The sequence below is a fragment of the Scyliorhinus torazame genome, chromosome 19 (genome assembly GCF_047496885.1).
Source record: "Scyliorhinus torazame isolate Kashiwa2021f chromosome 19, sScyTor2.1, whole genome shotgun sequence".
Classification (NCBI taxonomy): domain Eukaryota; kingdom Metazoa; phylum Chordata; class Chondrichthyes; order Carcharhiniformes; family Scyliorhinidae; genus Scyliorhinus; species Scyliorhinus torazame.
Genome location: NC_092725.1, coordinates 100,162,153 through 100,187,262, shown reverse-complemented (window position 1 = coordinate 100,187,262; position 25,110 = coordinate 100,162,153). Strand labels below are relative to the sequence as shown.

The 25,110-nt window shown below is 47.4% G+C and overlaps 1 protein-coding gene across 1 annotated transcript in view; it reads left to right on the top strand.

The window, feature by feature from the left end:
- Positions 1-21,064, top strand: part of LOC140395926 (GLIPR1-like protein 1) — a 67,728-nt gene extending 46,664 nt beyond the window's left edge. Inside the window, exons 4-6 of the mRNA XM_072483975.1 lie at positions 19,476-19,561; positions 19,648-19,674; positions 19,770-21,064. Coding sequence (XP_072340076.1) covers positions 19,476-19,561; positions 19,648-19,674; positions 19,770-19,873 — 217 coding nt within the window. The 3' untranslated portion in view covers positions 19,874-21,064. The remainder of the gene's footprint in view (positions 1-19,475; positions 19,562-19,647; positions 19,675-19,769) is intronic.
- The last annotated feature ends 4,046 nt before the right edge of the window (positions 21,065-25,110 follow it).

Here is a 25,110-nt window from a genome sequence, read left to right as displayed (position 1 = left end):
AAGCCCAGAAATCCCCTTTTAGCACACAAACCCCGCATATCCCCATACACCCCAAAGAGCCCTCATTTTAAGTGAAGGTCCCATCACTTCCCTTGTCCAAATATATACAACATTGGCTCCTTTAGAGCATACACCCGCACGCAGTGAAACAAAAAAGAAGAAAATACAGTCATGAGGTTACATCGGCATTTCTCAGTTTCTTAGTTCTGCCACAGTCCTTCAGCCTTCGCAAACTCCTCCGCTGCTTCCGCCGTTCCAGAATAAAAGTCCTTGAGCTTGTAAGTCACCCTCAGCTTCGCTGAATATACAATGCCGCACTGCACCTTGCTAATGTACAGTGCTCTCTTCACCCGGTTGAAGGCAGCCCGCCTCCTCGCCAGCTCTACCGTAAAGTCCTGGTATACACGTATACCAGCTCCAGCCCACTGCATCACCCGCTTCTGCTTGGCCCAGCACAGGACCTTCTCCTTCACACTGTACCTACGGAAGCACAGAGTCACTACCCTTGGCGGCTCACTCGGTACAGGCCTCCACGACCAATGAACCTGATCCAGTTCATATCGGGAGGGATCCTCCCCCACTAGTTTCGCCAGCATCGCGGCAAAATACTCAGTCGGCCTCGGTCCTTCAACTCCTTCGGGCAGCCCCACAATCCTCAAATTCTGTCGCCTGGATCGGTTTTCCAGGTCTTCCATTTTTCCTCGCAGATCCTTGTTAATCTCCATCACCTTCCGCAGCTCCTTCCCCATCGAGGTAAGTTGATCTCCGTGCTGCAATAATGTCTCCTCCACTTCCTTCAGCGCCTCCCCTTGCTCCCGCACCTCCGCCACTGCGCTCGCTACCGCCGTCGTCACCGGGGAAATCGCCTCCTCCACCACACAAAACCTCTCTCATCTCCTTCCCCATTGTCTTCATGCCTTTCGAATTCCGCAGCCATCACCTTAGTTATTTCTTCAGCCGTAAGCAATGCGGCCTCCCCTGGTGCTCCAGCCTCCATTTTCCTTGGTGACCCCGCGGTGACCTTTCCACTCCCCGACGGACCTTCAGCTGTTTTTTTTACGGCCGTTCTTTTGCTCACCCTCGACATTTTCCTTTACTGTGCCTTCACTGTGCCTCCTCTGTGCCTTCTCCCTGCTTTTGCCGCCTCCGTGGACCCTGGGACCGGGCTTAAAGCCCCAAAAATGCCAATCCCAAACGGGAGCCCTCCATTGTGCGGCTGCCTCCCGCCCGCCATCACCTGAAGTAGATCTCTTAATTTTCCAATGAAAACAAGGGGCGCAATCTGAACCCCTACAACCTAGCATAGGCTCCACGTCCCATGAGGGACCGCCTCGGCACCTGGTTGCAATTGTTCAGAGGGTTCTTCCACCTTACCAACCCTCTGACATCGGGCGTGCTCTTAGTACAAATGGAGACCAGTCTAGATTCTCCGCTGGTGGGAGCACTTAGACTCCTTTGGATCTGTACTTTGTTAATATATTTATGTGTCGTTGCATTATATATTTATCCACAGAACTTGAGACTGAGCTTCTTGGGTGAAGTGAAGTACAGCTTTATTTATGTCAGTTTTAAAGTCTATGATGAAGTCAAATTTTATGCGAGTACAGAATTTAGAAGGTTTGTTTGTCCTGTTGCCAATCGGAATACTATCCCACCAGTGTCTCAAATAATGTTGCTCTTTATGTAACGAGGCTCTAATTATATGATGTTAAGTTCCAACAGCGTCGCCAATACTGTGGGTGTTTCTATTTCTCTTACTGAACCACAAGGCTTTCCCGTATATCAGTCAAATGACCACACAACCAGTTAGTCAGTTCAAGTTCAAAGATGGTTTATTTACACACAAGGGTTACTTCGGCATGCCAGCACAATATACTACAAATTAAACTACACCTATCAGCTACAATAACCTATACTTAACTTCAGGGCGACCGGCGCTGTGCAGATTGATAAGGCCTTTATCTTGATCTCACGTGGCTGGTTTGAAGAAGTGGCTCTGTCTCTGCTGGGCTCATCCGTCAGGTAGCGATCATTGGTCTTGAACTTGGCTGTCTGGTCGTTATGCTGCAGTTGGACTGGCACAGGCCGGATTCAAAGGAGGCTGGCACAGGTCGGGTCCAAAAGAGGCAGAACACATGGCTGTGTCCCCTTTTATCCCTGTGATTTTGCGCTCTTTGGGGCGGTCCTTGATCTTGGGCCCAATAGTTCAACAGGGCTCTGATCACTGCCATTGATTTCGGACAATAAAGGGGCGGGTGCCTTGGTGTGTCCTTAGCGGTCATTGACCTTGGCATTTGGGCTCTCTGAGTAAAGGGAGTGGCGCCGATCAGTCTGTGGCTGTACCGGTTTTTTGATTGGAGTCCTATTGTTCTGGGGAACAGGCCATTAAAATGCAAACGAGCAGGGGTTTCGATCAGGTCTAGCTACCTGCGTTTCAAATACACATAAGCTCTGTATCTGTCTGAGTCCTGGGTTGGCCATAATTCCCATGGTCCTTTGCAGTTGGCCATCTCAGATGGCTACAGTCCAACGCAAATACAGATGGTTGAGTTGAATTCAAAATACAATTCAGTTCGTGGTAATTTTTTTAGATCAAAATGCACAATACAAAAATGAAACAAATTTTGTAAAGCAAAGTAGGAATAGGTTTCAACGGGTAGGTTAAAGATAATTTCAGAGAAAGGTTAAAGATGATTTCAGAGAGAGAGAGAGAGAGAGAAGAAGGTCCTCTCCCGGTCTCTTAAAGAGGTCATAATCTTTTAAGGTTCTGTCCCCTTTCTGACTATGATTGGGTTTTAAGTAATTATAATTCATCTAATTAGACCAAAGTGTCTGTCTATCACGTTATAAGAGATAAATGTGGCGTGAAGAGAATTTCTATATGTTTCCATAATATGGTGTGATTAAACCACCTGTTTCCCACCATGTTTTCCGGAGCTGGGACTTTTGCCCAGTAATGATAACAATGAGTTCACTCTGCCCTGTGGCCTTGCATGTCCTCCTCTTCTGATGTTTTCCCATGCTCTCAGCCTTTTCTGCTGTCATGGCTAATATATGATTTTTAATAGTATAATGTCACTAAATCATTTCTTCCTTTAAACTTTATTACCTATAAGGAAAGTAGATTTCTATCACTCCTGAATGGAGAATCTCAGCCAAATAGTCTCAGAGGGATATAGACAGGTTAAATAATTGGGCAAGAACTTGTCAGATGGAATATAGGGCGAGATTCTCCGACCCCCCGCCGGGTCGGAGAATCGCCGGGGGCTGGCATGAATCCCGCCCCCGCCGGTTGCCGAAGTCTCCGGCACCCGAGATTTGGTGGGGGCGGGAATCGCGCCGCGCCGGTTGGCGGGCCCCCCCCCGCGCGATTCTCCGGCCCGGGTGGGCCGAAGTCCCGCCGCTAAAATGCCTGTCCCGCCGGCGTAAATTAAACCACCTACCTTACCGGCGGGACAAGGCGGCGCGGGCGGGCTCCGGGGCCCCGGTGGGTGCCCCCACCGTAGCCTGGCCCGCGATCGGGGCCCACCGATCCGCGGACGGGCCTGTGCCGTGGGGGCACTCTTTCCCTTCCGCCTCCGCCACGGTCTCCACCATAGCGGAGGCAGAAGAGACTCCCTCCACAGCGCATGCGTGGGAAGCTGTCAGCGACCGCTGCCACTGAGCGGGCCTGGCACACCGCTGTGTAGTGGCTCTTATTCCCACAGGCCTTACAAAGGGCAGTGCGGGCCGGGCAACGTTGGCGGGGGTGTCTTTGTTGGCCGCAAAAATAGCATCGGGGCCCCCCGGAGATCACTGGCTGGCGTGTAGCGCAGGTGTATTGGGTGGGTAGCGCCTCCGCTGTGGCGGCAGCCTGTGGGGCCCATGAAGCGTAGGAGGAGTGGGCTGCGCGGTTGGGGGCGTAGGACCGTACATTGTGCAGGGCGACCGTCATGGAAAACGCTAGTGTTTTAGCCTCTGCGAGGTCGCGCGTGGCCCCTTCTAGGAGCCGCTGCCAGATAACATCGGACCCATCCCAATTACAAAAGCGTCCCTCATAAGGAGATCTGAGTGCCCCTTAGCTGTAACGTCCTGGCAGTCACAGTCCCGAACTAGTGGGATCAGGGCCCTCTAGAAGTCCTCGATTGACTCACCAGGTAGTTGAGTACGCGTTGCGAGCGCGTGTCTGGCTAAGAGCGGGTTTCTCTTCTGCTCATAACTCTCTTTGAGTCGAGTCATAGCGTCAGCATAATTGGGCGCATCCTGGATCAGCGGGAAGATTTTAGAGTTGAGTCTGGAGTACAAGATTTGAATCTTTTGAGCCTCTGGAACAGGGGTCGGCGCCGTGTTAATTTACGCTTCAAAACAAGCTAGCCTGTGCTGAAAGTCCTATCTGGCGTCGCTTGCGTGTGGATCCAGCCGCAGTCGATCTGGTTTAATCCGGAGGTCCATCTTCTGAATCAGATACTAATAAATTGAGGCACAATCAATTTGGCTGGAGACAAAGTTGAATTCAAACTGAGGCTTTATTAGTATCAGTTGTGTGGCCTCCTACTGCAGTTGACAAAATGGCTGCTAGCTGAAGGCCATGCACATTTATAACCCGGCTCCTGGGCGGAGCTAGCATGCAGGGGCCCAGGTGAACCTGTAGTGCAGGTTCTACCGTACAACCCTTAATATAGGAACACAGTGGTTTACCACACACAATCAGTAACGTTGTGGTCTAACATACCTCCCATTGTACTATCACATCAAGCTGTGGATCAATCCTTGTGCAGGTGGTCATGGCAAGAGCAGCACTAGGCATACCTAAAAATATGGTGAAGGTAAAATACAGGTGTATGTGTACGCCAAACAGTGGGAGCAGCATGCAATTGACAATGAAGCAATGCCAAAAGCAACAGATCAGATCTAAGCTCTGCAGTCCAGCCAGATCAGTTGTAAATGGTGGTGGTTAATTAAAAATTCTTGCTCCAGAAATATCCCCATCCTCAAGGTCCAGCACATCAATGCAAAAGACAACGCAGAAGCATTTGCAGCAATCTTCATTCAGAGGTGCTGAGTTGATGATCCATCTCAGTCTTCTCCTGTGGTCCCCAGCAATATAGATGCCAGTCTTCAGTCAATTCCATTCACTCCACATGATATCAAGAAACAGCTGAAGGAATTAGAAACTGTAAAGGATACAGGCCCTAACAACATTCCGGCAATAGTATTAAATGACTTGTACTCTGGAACTAACATTAAATCATGCTGTTCCAATACTGATAGATTGCTGGTATCTTCCTGGCAATGTTAGATTTAGATTTATTGTTACGTGTATCGAGGTACAGTTAAAAGTATTGTTCTGCGAACAATCCAGATTGTTCCATACATGAAAAACATCGGATAAATTCACAATGTACATACATGGACATAGATATCGGATGAAGCATACACATGGACATAGATATCGGATGAAGCATACAGAGTATAGTGCTGCACAGTAGAGAAGATGTGTGGAGGGATCAGTTCAGCCCATAAGACTGTCATTTAGGAGTCTGGTAACAGCGGGGAAGAAGCTGTTTTTGAATCTGTTGGTGCATGTTCTCAGACTTTTGTATCTTCTGCCTGATGGAAGAGATTGGAAGATAGAATAGCCCAGGTGGGAGTGGTCTTTGATTATGCTGCCCGCTTTTCCAAGGCACACCTAGGAATTTGAAGCTGCCAAACATCTCCACCTCGGCACCATTGATGTAGACAGGAGTATGTATGACTCTTCACTTCCTGAAGTCGATGACCAGCTCCTTAGGTTTGCTGACATTGAGGGAGAGATTGTTGTTGTTGCGCCGTGCCACTAGGTATTCTAGGTTCTCTATCTCCCTCCTGTGCTCTGACTTATCGTTGTTGGAGATCTGACCCACTACGGCCGTGTCATCAGCAAACTCATTAGATTTTTCAGCAATCAGCATGTCGACACTTGTCCACATCCTGTCCACAAAAAACAGGACAAATAAATTCTGGCAAATTACCGCCCATCAGTCTACCTTCGATAATCAGCAAAATCAGCCGGCAGTTTAAAAAATAAATATTTTACAGGATTTGGCCGATTTAGAGTTAGTAAAGCGGTCTATGTCCAAATACAGTAAGACCTGGACAATATCCAAGCATGGTCTAACAAGTGACAAGTAACATTTGCACAAGTTAAGAACTAAGAGCAGGAGTAGGCAATTCTGCCCCTCGAGCTTACTCCGCTATTCAATATAATCATGGCCGATCTCATCTCGGTCTCAATTCACTTTCCTGCCTATTCTCCTGAACTCTTCAACCCATTACTAATTAAAAATCTGTCTTATCTCCTCAAATTAAAAAAAAAACATTTTATTACATAAAATATTCAAACCATTCCAACAAATGTTACATTATTACAAAAACAAAAATGATCCCAACAACACCCCCCCCCCCCGCTGCAAATCTTCTCCCCCCCCCCCCAAAAAAAACCCTGTCGAACTGACCATTCCCCCACCCCCCAAATCTGACAGCAACAAGCTCCTTAAAAAAGGTAATGAATGGCCTCCACCTTGAGTAAATTCCATCACCGATCCTCTCACAGAATACTTTATCTTCTCCAGGTGCAGAAAATCCACCAAGTCCCCTAAAAACCTTAGGCAGCGCCAGGGATGTCCAGCCAAGCAAGATGCCGGGCTGTTAGAGGATTGACGGCCAAGACATCTGCCTTTCCCCTCCTGCAGATCCAACAAGTCTGAAACTCCAAAGATGGCCACCATCAGGCACAGCTCCACCTTAAGCCGTAGAATCCATGATACTATTTTGAGAAAAGAAACCCCAAAATCAGCAAGCCTGGGGCTAAACCAAAACATAGGTATATGGATTGCGGGCCTCTTAGAACATCTCTCACATCTATCCTACACCCCTGGGAAACACACTCATTAGTGCCCTAGTCATGTACAGTACAACCTATGCACCACCTTAACCTATATCAAACTTAACATCACACAAGAGGAAGTGGAGTTGACCCTATGCAGAGCTTCGCTCCACACCCTCCTCCCCTCCCAGACCACACCCCAACTCCTCCCATTTCCTCTTCTTCCAAGGAAGTCCGCTCCATCGCTAACATCTGCCCAGAAATGTCTGAGATCCTTCCCTCCAAAGGGAAATGAAGGAAGCTCTTTACACACAGTCTTGCACCTGCAGATACCTAAATGCGTTTCCTCTTGGAAGCTGGAGCTTCTCTGAAACCTCTCCTAATCTTGCAAACCTACCCTCCCAAACACAGGTCATTAAACTTCAAAGTCCATCACCAAGAATGACTCAGTCGTACCACCACAGACCGAGCTGGCTGTGTCCTAAAGGACATAGCTGCTAGATTGGGACTGCAGCAGATAGTGAGGGAACCAACAAGAGGGAAAAACATACTTGGCCTCATCATCACCATGGACAGATGCATCTGTCAATGCAATATTGGTAGAAGTGATCACCGCACAGTCCTTGTGGATACACTCCATCATGTTGTGCGGCACTACCGCCGTGCTAAATGGGATTGACTTCGAACAGTTTAAGCAACTCAAGACTGGGCAGTCATGAGGCGCTGTGGGCCATCAACAGCAGCAAAATTGCACTCAACATTATGGCCTGGCATATCCCCACTCTACCATTGCCACCAAGCCAGGGGATCAACCCTGGTTCAATGACGAGAGCATGGTAGGACCAACACCAGGCATACCGGAAAATGAAGTTTCAACCTGGTGAAGCTACAACACAGGACTATTTGTGTGCCAAACAGTATAAGCAGCAAGTAATAGACAGAGCTAAGTGATTCCACAACAAACACTCTGTAGTGCTGCCACATTGAGCCATGAATAATGGTGGACAATTAAACAACTCACTGGAGGAGGCTCCACAAATATCCCCATCCTCAATAATGGAGGAGCCCTGCATATATGTGCAGAAGATAAGGCTGATGCATTCGCAGCAGTCTTCAGCGAGAAGTGCCACGTGGATGATCCATCTTGGTCTCCTCCAGAGGTCCCCAGCATCACAGATGTCAGTCTTCCGCCAATAGGATTCATTCCATGTGATATCAAGAAAGGGCTAAAGTATCACTGGATACTGCAAAGGCTATGGGCCCTGACAATATCCCAGAAATAGTACTGAAGACTTGTGCTCCAGAACTTGCTGCACACCTAGCCAAGCTGTTCCAGTACAGCTAGAACACTGGCATCTACCCGGCAATATGGAAAGTTGCCCAGGTATGTCCTGTACACAAGAAACAGGACAAATCCAAACCAGCCAATTACCGCCCTATCAGTCTTCTCTCCATCATCAGCAAAGTGATGGAAGAAGTCATCAACAGTGCTATCGACTTCTGGGTGCGGCGATGACCAGCTAAGTCGCACGTTTCGGCAGCTCCCGGTGGAAAGGACTTTTGGGCTCTTGATAGGAGCCCCAACGGCAATTTTAACGGCTAAAAACACTTTGCGGTAAACCAGAAGGAAATCCCCCCTGGACACGGATGGAAAAAGGAGAGGAAAGTGGCCGGATTGTGGTGGATCCTCTAGAGCAGCGGCCAGGAAGGCAGGCACAAAGCAAGATGGCGTCGGAAGGAGGCAGTTTAATATGGGGCCCTGACCAACAAGAGTTCCTGCGGCGTTGCGTGGAAGAACTTAAAAAGGAGATGAAGAAGGAGCTGTTGGCCCCGATATTACAGGCGATTGAAGGGCTAAAGGAGGAGCAAAAGACCCAGGAGCAGGAGCTTCGGGTCGTGAAGGCAAAGGCTGCTGAGAATGAGGACGACATACAGGGCCTGGTGGTGAAGACAGAGATGCACGAGGCACAACACAAAAGGTGTGTGGAAAGGCTGGAGGTGCTGGAGAATAATGCGAGGAGGAAGAATTTAAGGATTCTTGGTCTTCCCGAAGGTGCAGAAGGGGCGGTCGTCGGGGCATATGTGAGCACGATGCTGCACTCGTTAATGGGATCGGAGGCCCCGAGGGGCCCGTTGGAGGTGGAGGGAGCCTATCGAGTTATGGCGCGAAGACCGAGGGCTGGAGAAATTCCTCGAGCCATAGTGGTGAGATTTCTCCGATATAAGGACAGAGAGATGGTCCTCAGATGGGCAAAGAAAACTCGGAGCAGTAGGTGGGAGAACGCGGTGATCCGCGTATATCAAGATTGGAGTGCGGAGGTAGCGAGAAGGAGGGCAAGCTTTAATCGGGCCAAGGCGGTGCTGCACAAAAGGAAGGTTAAATTTGGAATGCTGCAGCCGGCAAGACTGTGGGTCACACATCAAGGGAAACACCACTACTTTGAAACGGCAGAAGAGGCGTGGACATTTATTGTCGAGGAGAAACTGGAATAAGCGGGCTAGAAAAAGAACGTTTGGGACAAAGTAGTGGGGCGAATATGTGGGGTGAAGAGGGGGAAAAGGGGGAAGAGATGATTTCCCAAGTTGTTAATCCTGCGACCCTGTAACTTTTCTCTCTTCCCCATGTCGTGGGGGAGGGGGGGAGGGAGGATGAGGAGCTGGGGCGCCGGCCATTGGGGGCGGGGCCAAATGGGAAGCGCGGGCTTTGTTCCCGCGCTATGGTAATCATGGCGGGAACAGGGAAGCAGGAAGGAGGGGGCCTCGCACAGTGGGAGCCGAGGTCACGGGGGGAAGCCGAGGTCGGCCAGAGTTTGCTGACTTCTGGGAGCAACATGGGGGGTGCAATTACGCTAGTGAGGGATCTGGTGGGGGGGGTGGTTAACTGGGTTGCTGCTGCTGGGGAGAAGGGGGAGCTGGTATTGGGTGGGGTGGTCGGGGCGGGAGGGCGCCGTTGGGGGGAGATACGGCTACGTGGGAACCGGGTGAGGAGCTGGATTGAAAAAGGAGATGGCTAGTCGCCAAGGCGGGGGGGGGGGGGGGTAAAGAGCCCCCCAACCCGGCTGGTCACATGGAATGTGAGAGGGCTGAATGGGCCGATAAAGAGGGCACGGGTACTCGCACACCTAAAGAAACTTAAGGCAGATGTGGTTATGCTGCAGGAGACGCATCTGAAACTGATAGACCAGGTCAGACTACGCAAAGGATGGGTGGGGCAGGTGTTTCATTCGGGGCTAGACGCAAAAAACAGGGGGGTGGCTATACTAGTGGGGAAGCGGGTAATGTTTGAGGCAAAGACCATAGTGGCGGATAGTGGGGGCAGATACGTGATGGTGAGTGGCAAATTGCAAGGGAGGCGGTGGTCTTAGTGAACGTATATGCCCCGAACTGGGATGATGCCAACTATATGAGGCGTATGTTAGGACGTATCCCGGACCTAGAGGTGGGGAAGTTGGTAATGGGTGGAGATTTAAATACGGTGCTGGACCCAGGGCTGGACAGATAGAGGTCCAGGACCGGAAGGAGGCCGGCTGCAGCTAGGGTGCTTAAGGATTTTATGGAGCAGATGGGAGGAGTAGACCCCTGGAGATTTAGTAGATCTAGGAGTAAGGAGTTTTCGTTTTTCTCCTATGTCCACAAAGTGTATTCACGGATAGACTTTTTTGTTTTGGGAAGGGCACTGATCCCGAAGGTGACGGGGACGGAGTACACGGCTATAGCTATTTCGGATCACGCTCCACATTGGGTGGACCTGGAGATAGGGGAGGAAAAAGAACAGCGTCCACCCTGGAGAATGGACATGGGATTATTGGCAGATGAGGGGGTGTGTTTAAGGGTGAGGGGGTGTATTGAAAGGTACTTGGAACTTAATGATAATGGGGAGGTTCAGGTGGGAGTGGTCTGGGAGGCGCTGAAGGCAGTGTTTAGAGGGGAGCTGATATCTATTAGGGCACATAAAGGAAAGCAGGAGGGTAGGGAAAGGGAGCGGTTGTTGAAAGAACTTCTGAGGGTGGACAGACAATATGCGGAGGCACCGGAGGAGGGACTGTACAGGGAAAGGCAAAGGCTACATGTAGAATTTGACTTGTTGACTACGGGTAATGCAGAGGCACAATGGAGGAAGGCAGAGGGTGTATAGTATGAATATGGGGAGAAGGCGAGCAGGTTGCTGGCCCACCTACTGAGGAAGAGGGGAGCAGCGAGGGAGATAGGGGGGTTGAGAGATGAGGAGGGAGAGATGGAGCGGGGAGCGGAGAGAGTGAATGGAGTGTTCAAGGCATTTTATGAAAGATTATATGAAGCTCAGCCCCCGGATGGGAAGGAGAGAATGATGTGCTTTCTGGATCAGCTGGAATTTCCCAAGGTGGAGGAGCAGGAGAGGGCGGGACTGGGAGCACAGATTGAGACGGAGGAAGTAGTGAAAGGGATTGGGAGCATGCAGGCGGGGAAGGCCCCGGGACCAGACGGATTCCCAGTTGAATTCTATAGGAAATATATGGACTTGCTGGCCCCGCTACTGATGAGAACCTTTAATGAGGCGAGGGAAAGGGGGCAGCTGCCCCCGACTATGTCAGAGGCAACGATATCGCTCCTCCTAAAGAAGGAAAAAGACCCGCTGCAATGCGGGTCCTATAGGCCTATTTCCCTCCTGAATGCAGACGTTAAGATTCTGGCCAAGGTAATGGCAACGAGGATTGTGTCCCGGGGGTGGTTCATGAGGACCAAACTGGGTTTGTGAAGGGGAGACAGCTGAATACAAATATACGGAGGCTGCTAGGGGAAATGATGATGCCCCCACCAGAGGGGGAAGCGGAGATAGTGGTGGCGATGGATGCCGAGAAAGCATTTGATAGAGTGGAGTGGGATTATTTGTGGGAGGTGCTGAGGAGATTTGGCTTTGGAGATGGGTATAGCAGATGGGTACAGTTGCTGTATAGGGCCATAGATGGCGAGCGTGGTCACGAATGGACGGGGGTCTGATTATTTTCGGCTCCATAGGAGGGACGAGGCAGGGATGTCCTCTGTCCCCGTTATTGTTTGCACTGGCGATTGAGCCCCTGGCCATAGCATTGAGGGGTTCCAGGAAGTGGAGGGGAGTACTCAGGGAAGGAGAAGAACACCGGGTATCTCTGCATGCGGATGATTTGTTGCTATATGTGGCGGACCCGGCGGAGGGGATGCCAGAGATAATGCGGATACTTGGGGAGTTTGGGGATTTTTCAGGGTATAAACTGAACATGGGGAAAAGTGAGTTGTTTGTGGTGCATCCAGGGGAGCAGAGCAGAGAAATAGAGGATTTACCGTTGAGGAAGGTAACAAGGGACTTTCGGTACTTGGGGATCCAGATAGCCAAGAATTGGGGTACATTACATAGGCTTAATTTAATGCGGTTAGTGGAACAGATGGAGGAGGACTTTAAGAGATGGGACATGGTGTCCCTGTCACTGGCAGGGACGGTGCAGGCGGTTAAAATGGTGGTCCTCCCGAGATTCCTTTTAGTGTTTCAGTGCCTCCCGGTGGTGGTCACGAAGGCTTTTTTCAAAAGAATCGAGAAGAGTATTATGAGTTTTGTGTGGGCCGGGAAGACCCCGAGAGTGAGGAGGGGATTTTTGCAGCGTAGTAGGGACAGGGGGGGGCTGGCACTACCGAACCTGAGTGAGTACTACTGGGCCGCCAACATCTCAATGGGATGTAAGTGGATGGGAGAAGAGGAGGGAGCGGCGTGGAAGAGATTGGCGAGGGCGTCCTGCAGTGGGATTGGCCTACAAGCTATGGTGACGGCACCGTTGCCGTTCTCACCGAAGAAATACACCACAAGCCCGGTGGTGGTGGCTACATTGAGAATTTGGGGGCAGTGGAGACGGCATAGGGGAAAGACGGGAGCCTCGGTGCGGTCCCCGATAAGAAATAACCATAGGTTTGTTCCGGGGAGAATGGATGGGGGATTTGGAGCATAGCAAAGAGCAGGGGTAGCACAATTGAGAGATCTGTTCGTAGATGGGACGTTTGCGAGTCTGGGAGCGCTGACGGAAAAATATGGGTTGCCCCAAGGGAATGCATTTCGGTATATGCAACTGAGGGCTTTTGCGAGGCAACAGGTGAGGGAATTCCCGCAGCTCCCGACGCAGGAGGTGCAGGATAGAGTGATCTCAGAGACATGGGTGGGGGATGGTAAGGTGTCGGACATATATAGGGAAATGAAGGACGAGGGGGAGATCATGGTAGATGAGCTGAAAGGGAAATGGGAAGAAGAGCTGGGGGAGGAGATTGAGGAGGGGCTATGGGCTGATGCCCTACGGAGGGTAAACTCATAGTCCTCGTGTGCCAGGCTAAGCCTGATACAATTTAAGGTGTTACACAGGGCGCATATGACTGGAGCACGGCTCAGTAAATTTTTTGGGGTAGAGGATAGGTGTGCGAGATGCTCGAGAAGCCCAGCGAATCACACCCACATGTTCTGGTCATGCCCGGCACTACAGGGGTTTTGGGTGGGGGTGGCAAAGGTGCTTTCGAAGGTGGTGGGGGTGCAGGTCGAACCAAGCTGGGGGTTGGCTATATTTGGGGTTGCAGAAGAGCCGGGAGTGCAGGAGGCGAGAGAGGCTGATGTTTTGGCCTTTGCATCCCTAGTAGCCCGGCGCAGGATATTGTTAATGTGGAAGGAAGCCAAACCCCCAGGTGTGGAGACCTGGATAAACGACATGGCAGGGTTTATAAAGTTAGAACGGATTAAGTTCGTACTAAGGAGTTCGGCTCAAGGGTTTACCAGGCGGTGGCAACCGTTTGTCGACTACCTCACAGAAAGATAGAGGGAATGGAAAAGAAGAAGACAACAGCAGCAACCAAGGGGGGAGGGGGGGGGGGGGGCGGGGGAGGAATCGGACGGACTCTCAGGGATGTTATTGTATATGTATAGGCACTTGTTTTAGGTAATGTATATTGGACTGTTGGATTGTATCTTTGGAGAGTATTTATTTTTGACCAGGCAGTTGCCATTTAGTTTGGTTTTTGTTCATATATTATTTATTTATTTGTTTAAAACTGGCCACTGTTATTTATATTGCTTTATTGTTGTTTAAAAGAAACACTATGTACTGTTATGTTTGACCAAAAAATCTTGAATAAAATATATATTTTTTTAAAAAGTGCTATCAAGTGGCACTTACTCCGCAATAACCTGCTCACGGATGCTCACTTTGGGTTCTGCCAGGGTCACTCAGCTCCTGACCTCATTACAGCCTTGGTTCAACATGGACAAGAGAGCTGAATGCCAGGGGTGAGGTGAGAGTGACTGCCCTTGACATTAAGGCAACATTTAACCGAGTATGGCATCAAGGAACCCTAGCTGAACTGGAGTCAATGGGAAAAACTCTTCTGGTTGGAGTCGTACCTGGCACATAGATGGATGGTGTGCGATCTCCAGCCGGCAGGTGGCGGTACAGCCACCCTTCGCAGTCTCTAGACCAAGGTCATGTGACATGTGACACCAATATAAGGTGAGATACATCTGGCCATCTTCAGAAGAAGATTGAGAGGGTAATAAGACACACATGTGAATAGTCAGTGATTCCAGAGGAGTACTTAGCAGACTCCATGATAACATGCTCTGTATCAGAGTGCTATCTTACCACACAAGAATCCTAGGATTCTCTGGGAAGCTAGGGAGGAGATTGTTGAGCCTTTGGCTTTGATCTTTAAGTCATCTTTGTCTACAGGAATAGTGCCAGAAGACTGGAGGATAGCAAATGTTCTCCCCTTGTTCAGGAGTAGAGACAACCCCGGTAACTATAGACCAGTGAGCCTTACTTCTGTTGTGGGCAAGGTCTTGGAAAGGTTTATAAGAGATAGGATGTATAAATATCTGGAAAGGAATAATTTGATTAGAGATAGTCAACACGGTTTTGTGAAGGGCAGGTCGTGCCTCACAAACCTTATTGAGTTCTTTGAGAAGGTGACCAAACAGGTGGATGAGGGTAAAGCAGTTGATATGGTGTATATGGATTTCAGTAAAGCATTTGATAAGGTTCCCCACGGTAGGCTATTGTAGAAAATACGGAGGCATGGGATTCAGGGTGATTTAGCAGTTTGGATCAGAAATTGGCTAGCTGGAAGAAGACAAAGTGTGGTGGTTGATGGGAAATGTTCAGACTGGAGTCCAGTTACTAGTGGTGTACCACAAGGATCTGTTTTGGGGCCACTGCGGTTTGTCATGTTTATAAATGACCTGAACGAGGGCGTAGAAGGATGGGTGAGTAAATTTGCAGATGACACTAAAGTCGGTGGAGTTGGGGACAGTGCGGAAGGATGTTACAAGTTACAGAGGGACATAGATAAGCTGCAGTGCTGGGCTGAGAGGCGGCAAATGGAGTTTAATACAGAAAAGTGTGAGGTGATTCATTTTGGAAGGAATAGCAGGAAGACAGAGTACTGGGCTAATGGTAAGATTCTTGGTAGTGTGGATGAGCTGAGAGATCTCGGTGTCCATGTACATAGATCCCTGAAAGTTGCCACCGAGGTTGAGAGGGATGTTAAGAAGGCGTACAGTGTGTTAGCTTTTATTGGTAGAGGGATTGAGTTTCGGAGCTAAGAGGTCATATTGCAGCTGTACTAAACTCTGGTGCGGCCGCATTTGGAATATTGCGTGCAATTCTGGTCGCCGCATTATAGGAAGGATGTGGAAGCATTGGAAAGGGTGCAGAGGAGATTTACCAGAATGTTGCCTGGTATGGAGGGAAGATCTTATGAGGAAAGGCTGAGGGACCTGAGGCTGTTTTCGTTAGAGAGAAGAAGGTTAAAAGGTGACTTAATTGAGGCATACAAGATGATCAGAGGATTGGATAGGGTGGACAGTGAGAGCCTTTTTCCTCGGATGGTGATGTCTAGCATGAGGGGACATAGCTTTAAATTGAGGGGAGATAGATATAGGACAGATGTCAGAGGTAGGTTCTTTACTCAGAGAGTAGTAAGGGCGTGGAATGCCCTGCCTGCAACAGTAGTGGACTCGCCAGCACTAAGGGCATTCAAATGGTCATTGGCTAGACATATGGACGATAAGGGAATAGTGTAGATGGGTTTTAGATTGGTTTCACAGGTCGGCGCAACATCGAGGGCCGAAGGGCCTGTACTGCGCTGTAATGTTCGATGTTCTATGTTCTAAGACTCAATAAAAGGATTCTGGTTTGGACGAGTCACATAAGGACATAAGAACTAGGAACAGGAGTAGGCCATCTGGCCCCTCGAGCCTGCTCCACCATTTAATGAGATCATGGCTGATCTTTGTGGACTCAGCTCCACTCTCCGGCCCGTACACCATATCCCCGAATCCCTTTATTCACAGTGTTTGGTGGATTCCTTCGTACAATACAAAGGACCAAACACAACACCCAATTATTTTTTTTCCAATTAAGGGGCAATTTAGCCAATCCACCTACCCTGCACATCTTTTGGTTCTGGGGGTGAAACCCACGCAAACACGGGGAGAATGTGCAAATTCCACATGGACAATGACCCAGGATCGAACCTGGGTCCTCTGCACTGTGAGGCAGTAGTGCTAACCATTGTGCCACCATGCTGCCCTTTACTCTGTTGGATGTTAAGGTTGTTTTACTATGTTGAACATTTTGGAATAAAATACCTTCTAAAAAGATAGTATATTTTTCCCTCTTGTTGTTTCCCTCACCAGTCCCAGTCTAGCAGCTATGTCCTTTAGGACCCGGCCAGCTCAGTCCATTGGTGGTACTACCAAGCCACACCAAATCTTGGTGATGAGCATTGAAGTCCCCCACCCAGAGTACATTCTGTACTGTTGCCACCATCAGTCCTTCCTCTAAGTAGTGTTCAACATGGAGGAGTACTGATTCATCAGCTGATGGCGGCCAGTACGTGGTACTCAGCAGGAGGTTTCCTTTCCCCTATTTAATCTGAAGCCATGAGACTTCATGGAGTCCAGAGTCGATGTTGAGGACTCCTCGGGCAACTCCCTCCCGACTGTATACCACTGTGCCGCCACCTCTGCTGGGTCTGTCCTGCCGTGGAGACAGGACATATCCAGGAATGGTGATAGTGGTGTCAGGGCCTTATCTGTAAGGTATGATTATGTGAGTATGACTATGTCAGGCTGTTGCCTAACTAGTCTGTGAGACAGCTCTCCCAACTTTGGCACAAGCCCCCAGATGTTAGTAAGGAGGGCTTTGCAGGGTTGTATTTTCGTAGTGGTTGAATATAACTGAGTGGCTTGCTAGGCCATTTCAGAGGGCATTTAAGAGTTAAACACATTGCTGTGGGTCTGGAGTCACATCTAGGCCAGTTCAGGTAAGGGTGGCAGGTTTCCTTCCCTAAAGGACATTAGTGAACCAGATGGATTTTTACAACAATCGACAATGGTTTCATGGTCATCATCAGACTTTTAATTCAAGATATTTTATTGATTTTAAATTCCATCACCTGTCATGGTGGGATTCAAACCCGGTTCCACAGATCATTATCCTGGGTTTCTGGATTACTAATCCAGCGACTATGCCACCACCTCCCCCTTTCCCACTGGAGGGATTTTCCGGTTCTACTGAAGGTGACATCCTGCAGTGGGTTCTCCGGCAGCGGGGGGGGGGGGTGCTAGCCATACTAAATGCTGTGGATTTCAGCGTGACCAGAATATCCCACCGGCGGCCAATGACAAGCCACCTCTTCAGCCAGAACTCATGCCCTGGGGAAGGTGCAGAAAATCCCAGCCAACTCTACCAACTGAGCTCATGGAGTTCTATTCTATTACCACTTCTTTGGACCATTCCACTGTCTCTGATTTGTCACATTGCTTGTCAAGCAACTAATTAAATAGTGCGATGATTAGCCATTCTTCGGTCCTTACCACAAACTCCATTTCCATCCTAAGCAACCTTGGTATTGATCTTTTTCGACACCTTCACCAAGATTTCCCACTTAACTTCCAGCCCAATTCCATTGCCGCCAGACTGAAATCTCCATCGATTCCTCGAGACTCGACTATAAAACACAATCAAAGAAAAGCAAAATACAGTGGATGCTGGAAATCTGAAATAAAAATAGAAATTGCTGGGAAAACTCAGCAGGTCTGGAGGAGATGGGGAAGAATAGAAGGTATGGGATCGGTTGGAGGTATGGAGAGATTGACAAAGATGTCATGGACACAAGACAAAGGGAGTGTTCATGGTAACATTAAAGACTAAAGAAGGTACTGATAGTGGCATAAAGTTAAGATAGCAGAATGTGTTAATAGGAGAACATAATCAGTGCTCAGTAAAAGCAAAACTGAAAAACAAGTGACAAAATAATCCATCATCTTTGGTCACATGTCCTGATATTTCCTGGGTTGCCTGTGTCTCATATCAAACATATGCCATTTTACTACATTAAATATGTTATATAAATGTAAGCTATTATTGTTGGTTTTTGATTATCATGATAAGGTATTCCCCTTGATGAATGTGGAAGATTCCTGTCCTTGGTTTTGGAGGTTACCATAATCTAAACAAGTGATAGGTTGTCAGAATTATTCTGAACTCATTGTGGATAGTTTTGCTTTTGGGTGATAATGTGAAATACGCAATATTGCCTTGGCTGCTCATTGAACACTGTTCCCCATTTCCATTTCACTCCAATACCCAAAGTCCTAATTACCCCTGATTGATAACTTTAGGTTCAAACCGCAAGAATTTTCATCTTCTGTAACAAAGTAAACAAGGTAGGCTTAAGGGCATTGTATCTCCCAGTCAGAATTTATTTTACTACCACTGTACATGGGGGAGTTGAGGAGGAACTTCCATGTAATGTTTTTTCAAATTGGTGCAGAATGTTTTCTGTTATTTCTGCCTCTGATGAGAATGTATGGCTGCTTGTGGGGCAAGAAGATAGGAATCAAAAGAAGAATATGCTATAAGACGCATTGAGCCTCTGCCACCATTCAATAATATTGTGGCTGATCTATCTCAACTCCACTTTCCTACCCTATCCTCACTAATTAATTCCTTCAATGTGGGCAGCATGGTGGTTAGCACTGCTGTGTCGCAACACCAGAGACCCGGGTTCAATTCCGGCCTTGGATGATTGTCTGTGTAGAGTTTGCACTTTCTCCCTGTGTCTGCATGGGTTTCCTCCGGGTGCTCCGGTTTCCTCCCACAGTCCAAAGACCTGCATTTTAAATGGATTGTACAAACTAAATTGCCCCTTAGTGTCTAATGGTGTGTAGGTTAGGTAGGGTTATGGGGAAAGGGTGGGAGAGCGGACCTAGGTAGGGTGCTCTTTGAGAGGGTTGGTGCAGACGTGATGGGCCGAATGGCCTCCCTCTGCACTGTAAGAATCCTATTGTTTTAAGTTACCACATGATTGTATATGGCCAGGCTTGTGGGTGGAACTGATCTTTTCCTGTTCATCACTTTCATATATTTGTATATTACAAACACTTGTCTCACCTTCCACACAATGACCAGGAGGCACTATTTAGCCTCTTCCGTATACAATGTTCCCAGTTTATGTTAACTTGTCTTGGGAGTATCAATTAAGATACCCTTCAATTTATTGCTCTCTCTAGCTTGTTTTAGCTTACGTTTTGAAAATAAAGTTGAGGACCAGACAAAATGATGATTCCATCTATTTTTCTTTGCAGTGGAAATGTTGAAGAATTGACACCATATCACAAAGGAGCACCTTGCACAGCCTGTGGTGCAGATTTTTGCAGGAGCTTTTTATGCAGTAAGTTAAGTAGTCAATACATTTAGCCTTTTATGTTATTAATACCTAGTGAATTTTTGACCCACTTCTTTCCTTTCTCTTATCAGGTGATCCGTATCGTGAAGAAATTGCCCGTATGTTTTTAATATTAATACCAACAGTTTATATCAATTATGTTAGGAACATTATTGCAAATCAATTACATTTTGTTTACTTCATTTTCTGACAGAATACCCCGATTGGAATCCAGACTTCGGATCAGCCTCCGTTTTATTGTCAAACTGCCTTTTGACACTTCTGCCAACTTTTGTAATATATATTCTATGGTCGTAACTCCCCAGACATACTCCTTGTATTTTATGGCACTTTTTTCTCCCTGATTTCTTCTGTTTCAGCTGTGAGGATAGGATGTACTGAGAAACCAAATTCTGTACTATCAGTGCTACTTTATGATTGTCAGGCAGGCATACAAAGGTATATTTATAGACTTGTCAGATTCCTCTATCACCTCCCATTGTAATTGAAACTTTCATTTGTAATGTCTTCCAGCATTTATTTAATTAAACTATGTACACTTCAGTGAGATACTAATCCATGCATAACAGGAGCAATCACAAACAACGTTGTTTTAATCCATTTGACATTTATACCAAAGCCCTTTCTGCTGTTTAACATTGTACGAAATGTTTGCATCAAAGTAATCACAAACCTACATTTTTTAAATGATCTCATTACAAATCCTTTTCCACCAAAAGCAAGTTTTAAAAACACCAGTAAAAGAACAAAGAGTTTTTAAAATGACAACATTATTCAAAAACAATACACTTATCAGTAAAAGAAACAGCACAAGGTGACTTGCTTCGATTAGAAAGTAAAAATCTGACCAAGCTGGATTTAAGAGAAGTTTTTTTTGGAACCTGGTTGAGCACATGGAAGTCACAAGTTTTAATTCCATTAGTGCTGACATTTGATACAATGTTAAAATAGCAGAAAGAGATTTGGTGCAAGTGCTAAATGGATGAAAACAATACTGTTTGTAATTTTGACCATTATGTATGAATCAGTATGTTGTATGCATATGCAGATATACTCAATGTTTGAATGGGTGTGCAGTGTTTCGCTACATCCTTTAATTCTATTCTGAGGAGAATAGCGAAATTGTTTGCAATTTCTACCTCTACCAATAAAAGGGAGGAGAACGACTGCACTAGTGGCTTCATGTTTTGCTCTCAGCCAGATTTCTATCTTCATGAACCAACCCCATTACTGACATGGAGATGCAGTAGACATCTCTTACAGGACATAATTGCATTCTAGATGCAGCTCTGGGCATCATCAGCTGTAAAAACTTGCTTTGTATAATTTGGCTGTTTATGGTATTAAATAACTCAACACTATGCCAACACAGTATGTGAAATGTTACTGCATATTGAAATAGAATGCTAACTGACAGGTATTTACATTAAATGTTGTGATCCATTTGCTATGGCTCTTCACATCTCAGCATTTGAATTTAATAAAGATCAAATTTCATAATCACTTTGTTTAAATGTGTGGTTCAGTGGACAACTAAATACAAGAAATGATGAGCGCAATTTAACTAAATGGGATCAAAGTCCCATAGTGAACGCATTTAGCCGGGTGTTTCCCAGCGCTCGCAGCGACGAAAACACAAGACTATGAAACGCAATTTGCATTTGATTGGCGGCCTCAACGGGGAACGTGCGGCCAAGGCCGCACATAGCCCCATTTTGTAGCGAGAGATTTTTCAATGGCGTCACGATCAAGCCCCAATGCACTATAGGAGGGTGGGGTGTTCTCCCCGCCACCCCAACACCCGCACAGGGCACCTCCAGCCCAATCGCAGCCGTGTAAAAAATGGCACCTTGTCAGTGCCAGCTTGGTCCCCTGGCTGTGCCCCTGCTAGCTGGCAGTGCCACCTGGGTACCTTGGCAGTGCCAGGGGACCCAGGTAAGACCTTGCCTAGAGGGTATGCACCTAGGGGCCTCCGATTCCTTGGGAGATCCCCACGAGTGCCATTCCATCTGGTCCCAGTTTGTGGAGACGTACTGAATGTGATTGCCCGAGGTCTCCAAGGCGAGGGAGATAGATCCCACACCTCGGGTAACTCGAGAATCTGCACATTAAAGTGAGACTAACTGTCTCGCTTGAATATGCAGATTTGCTAAAAAATGATCCCACCCACATGGGCGAGATTCACATCGCTACATCTCACGAGATTGCATTAGATCGCGCGAGGCATTGAGAGCTGGATAGACCCCGGGAGCAGGGTATCCCGGCATCTAATGGCCACGCTGCACCATGGCGAGCTGCTTCTTGGGCGCAGCCCAATTAAACCGCGCCCGATATACATGCACTCCTATCCCATTGCAATTCATTCGTCCTTTTTTTACAATCGGTTATTTCTGAGAGAATTGGTTAAATGCATCTGAAAACACTTTGCTTCCTCATGACTACCACTGAGTATTTGATATGTTGTAGAAAACATTGGGGCATGGTCTGTAGGGAGGACAGGAACAGCCCACATAAAAGGTAACATTCTGGTTTGCTGTAGGTTGGTATATTGCAAAGGAATCACTTTATCTTGCATTAAATGAGATAAAAATTGTGCTTCCAAGTGTTATTGTGGGTTGTTGCATTTGGCATTAGTGCAAATGCCAAGCTGCTCTAGCCACTTGGCATTGTGATGGTGCATTTCAGCCCACAGGAGATGTCACCATTTTCCTCTGTCATCAATTAATGACACCCAGGTGCAATCATCGGCATATAGGACCTTCATATCACTCTTTGAAGCATCCTTGGAGCAGAGCTTTGGGTATTCTACTGGTTATCCAGCTCTGGCTACCTCACCATATAGAGTCTTTTTGTACACACTTGTCCTCCATCCTGTGATCATGCCGAAGACAACGTAACCTCTGTTTGACGAACGCTAACGAAGCTGGGAGCTCTGCTTTTAAGGGGACTGCCCCATTTCTGATTATGTCCCACCAGGATATACTCAGATAGTATAGCAGTCTGCGAAGATGGTAATTATTACGTTTTTTTCATAGCTGTAAGCATCCATTTCACAACCATACAGAAATGTGCTGAGAACACAGGTCCTAAACAATCAGCTTCTTCCTAAGGGTTAGCATGATGCATTGCACACGTGAAGTGGGAGATACCCTGTGAGGCAGTCAGAGTGGGATTGAAATTTGGTTATTTGGTGCAGAGTGGGAGGAGGTGCTTTTTCCCTTTCTGCTTTGTTTTCTTCTTGCTTCGTAACTGTTAATCTGCAGGGAAAGATCCAGAGAGCATCCTGGGAAGGTAAGTGATACAAAGGGTATCTGCAGCGATAAGTGATGTTAAGTGCTGCACCTCTGAGATGTAGGAGATCCGTGACACTTCCAGCATCTTGGACAACTACATCTGCAGGATGTGCACCCAATTGCAGCTCCTCATAGACTGCATGGATAGATTGGAGCAGCAGTTAGATGCACTTAGGAGCATAAAAGTGGCGGAAAACATCATAGATAGGAGTTTTAGTGATGTGGTGAACCCAAGGTGCAGGCAGATAAATAGGTGGCCGCTAGAAGGAGCAGGCAGTTAGTGCAGGAATCCCCTGTGGTTGTCACCCTCTACCAAGTATACCATTTTGGATACTTTTGGGGGGTTGGCCTATCAGGGGATAACAGCAGCAGCAGCCAGAGCAGTGGCACCTTGGCAGGCTATGTTGTTAAGCAGGAAGGGACAAAGCACCACAGCAATAGTTATAGGGGACTCAATAGTTAGAGGTACAGATAGGCGCTTCTGTGGACTTCTGCGTACCAAGGTCCAGGATGTCTCTGAATGGGCAGAAAGCATTCTGAAGAGAGGGTGAACAGCCAGAGATCCTGGTATATATTGGTACTTACGACAAAGGTAAGAAGGGTGACGAGGCCCTGTAGCAACAGTTCAGGGAGTTAGGTAGAAAGTTAAAAAACAGTACCTCTACAGTTGCATCTCAGGATTCCACCTGCGCCATGTGCCAGTGAGGCTAGAAATAGGGAAATAGGAAGATAGTACAGCTCAACATGTGGCTAAACAGCTGGTGTAGGAAGGAAGGTTTCAGATATCTGGACCATTGGGACCTGTACAAGAAGGACGGGTTGCATCTAAACTGGAGGGGCATAAATATTGCAGCTGGGAGGTTTGCTAGTGTTACACAGGAGGATGTAAGTAGTTTGGCGGTGGAGAGGGAGGGGGGAGGACCAAAGCAAAGGTGAATTAACTGAAGGGGAACTAGAGAGTAGGTAAGACTCAGAGGAAGGGCAAGCATGGTGTGGTTGCTGATGAAAGAGGGTCTGGTGGACTGAAGTGCATTTATTTCAATGCGAGAAGTGTAACAAGCAAGACAGATGAACTTAGATCTTGGATTAGTACTTAGAACCATGATATTGCCATTACAGAGACTTGGTTAAGGGAAGGGCAGGATAGGCAGCTTAACATTCCAGCAAACAGATGTTTCAGGCGGGATAGAGGAAGGTATAAAAGGGGTGGGGAGTTGCACCGCTGGTTAAGGAAAATATCACAGCTATACTGTAGGAGGACACCTCGGAGGGCTCATACAGTGAGGCAATATGGGTAGATATCAGGAATAGGAAGGGTATAGTCACGATGTTGGGGGTATACTATAGGCCTCCCAACAGCCAGCGGGAGGTAGAGGAACAGATATGTAAGCAGATTTTGGCAAGGTGTAAAAGTAACAGGGTTGTTATGGTGGGTGATTTTAACTTCCCCTATATTGACTGGGACTCACTTAGTGCTAGGGACGTGGATTAGGCAGAGTTTGTAAGGAGCATTCAAGAGGGCTTGTTGAAAAAGTATGTAATAGTCCAACTGAGGAAGGGGCTGTAGTGGACCTGATATTGGGGAATATTGGCCAGTTAGTTGACGTTTCAATAGGGGAGCAGTTCGGGAACAGCGACCACAATTCAGTAAGCTTTAAGACACTGATAGATGCTAAATTGGGGGAAGGTGCTAAATTGGGGGAAGACTAACTTTTAATAATCTTTATTTTTAAAATAATTTTTATTGTCACAAGTAGGCTATCATTAACACGGCGATGAAGTTTCAACAATATTAGGCAGGAACTGAAGAATATAGATTAGAGGTAGATGTTTGAGGGCAAATCAACTTCTGGCATGTGGGAGGCTTTCAAGTGTAAGTTGATAGGAATTCAGGACCGGCATGTTCCTAAAAGGTTGAAGGATAAGTATTGCAAGTTTCGGGAACCTTGGATAATGAGAGGAAATGGGTGAGGTAGTAAATGAGTACTTTATGAAATAAAATGAAAATCGCTTATTGTCACAAGTAGGCTTCAAATGAAGTTACTGTGAAAAGCCCTGAGTCACCACATTCCAGCGCCTGTTCGGGAAGGCTGGTACGGGAGGCTGACCCTTTACATCGGTATTCACCAAAGAGAAGGACTTGGTGGATGATGAATCTGGGGAAGGGTGTGTAGATAGTTTGGGTTATGTTGAGATCAAAAAGGAGGAGGTATTGGGGTCTTGAAAAACATTAAGGTAGAC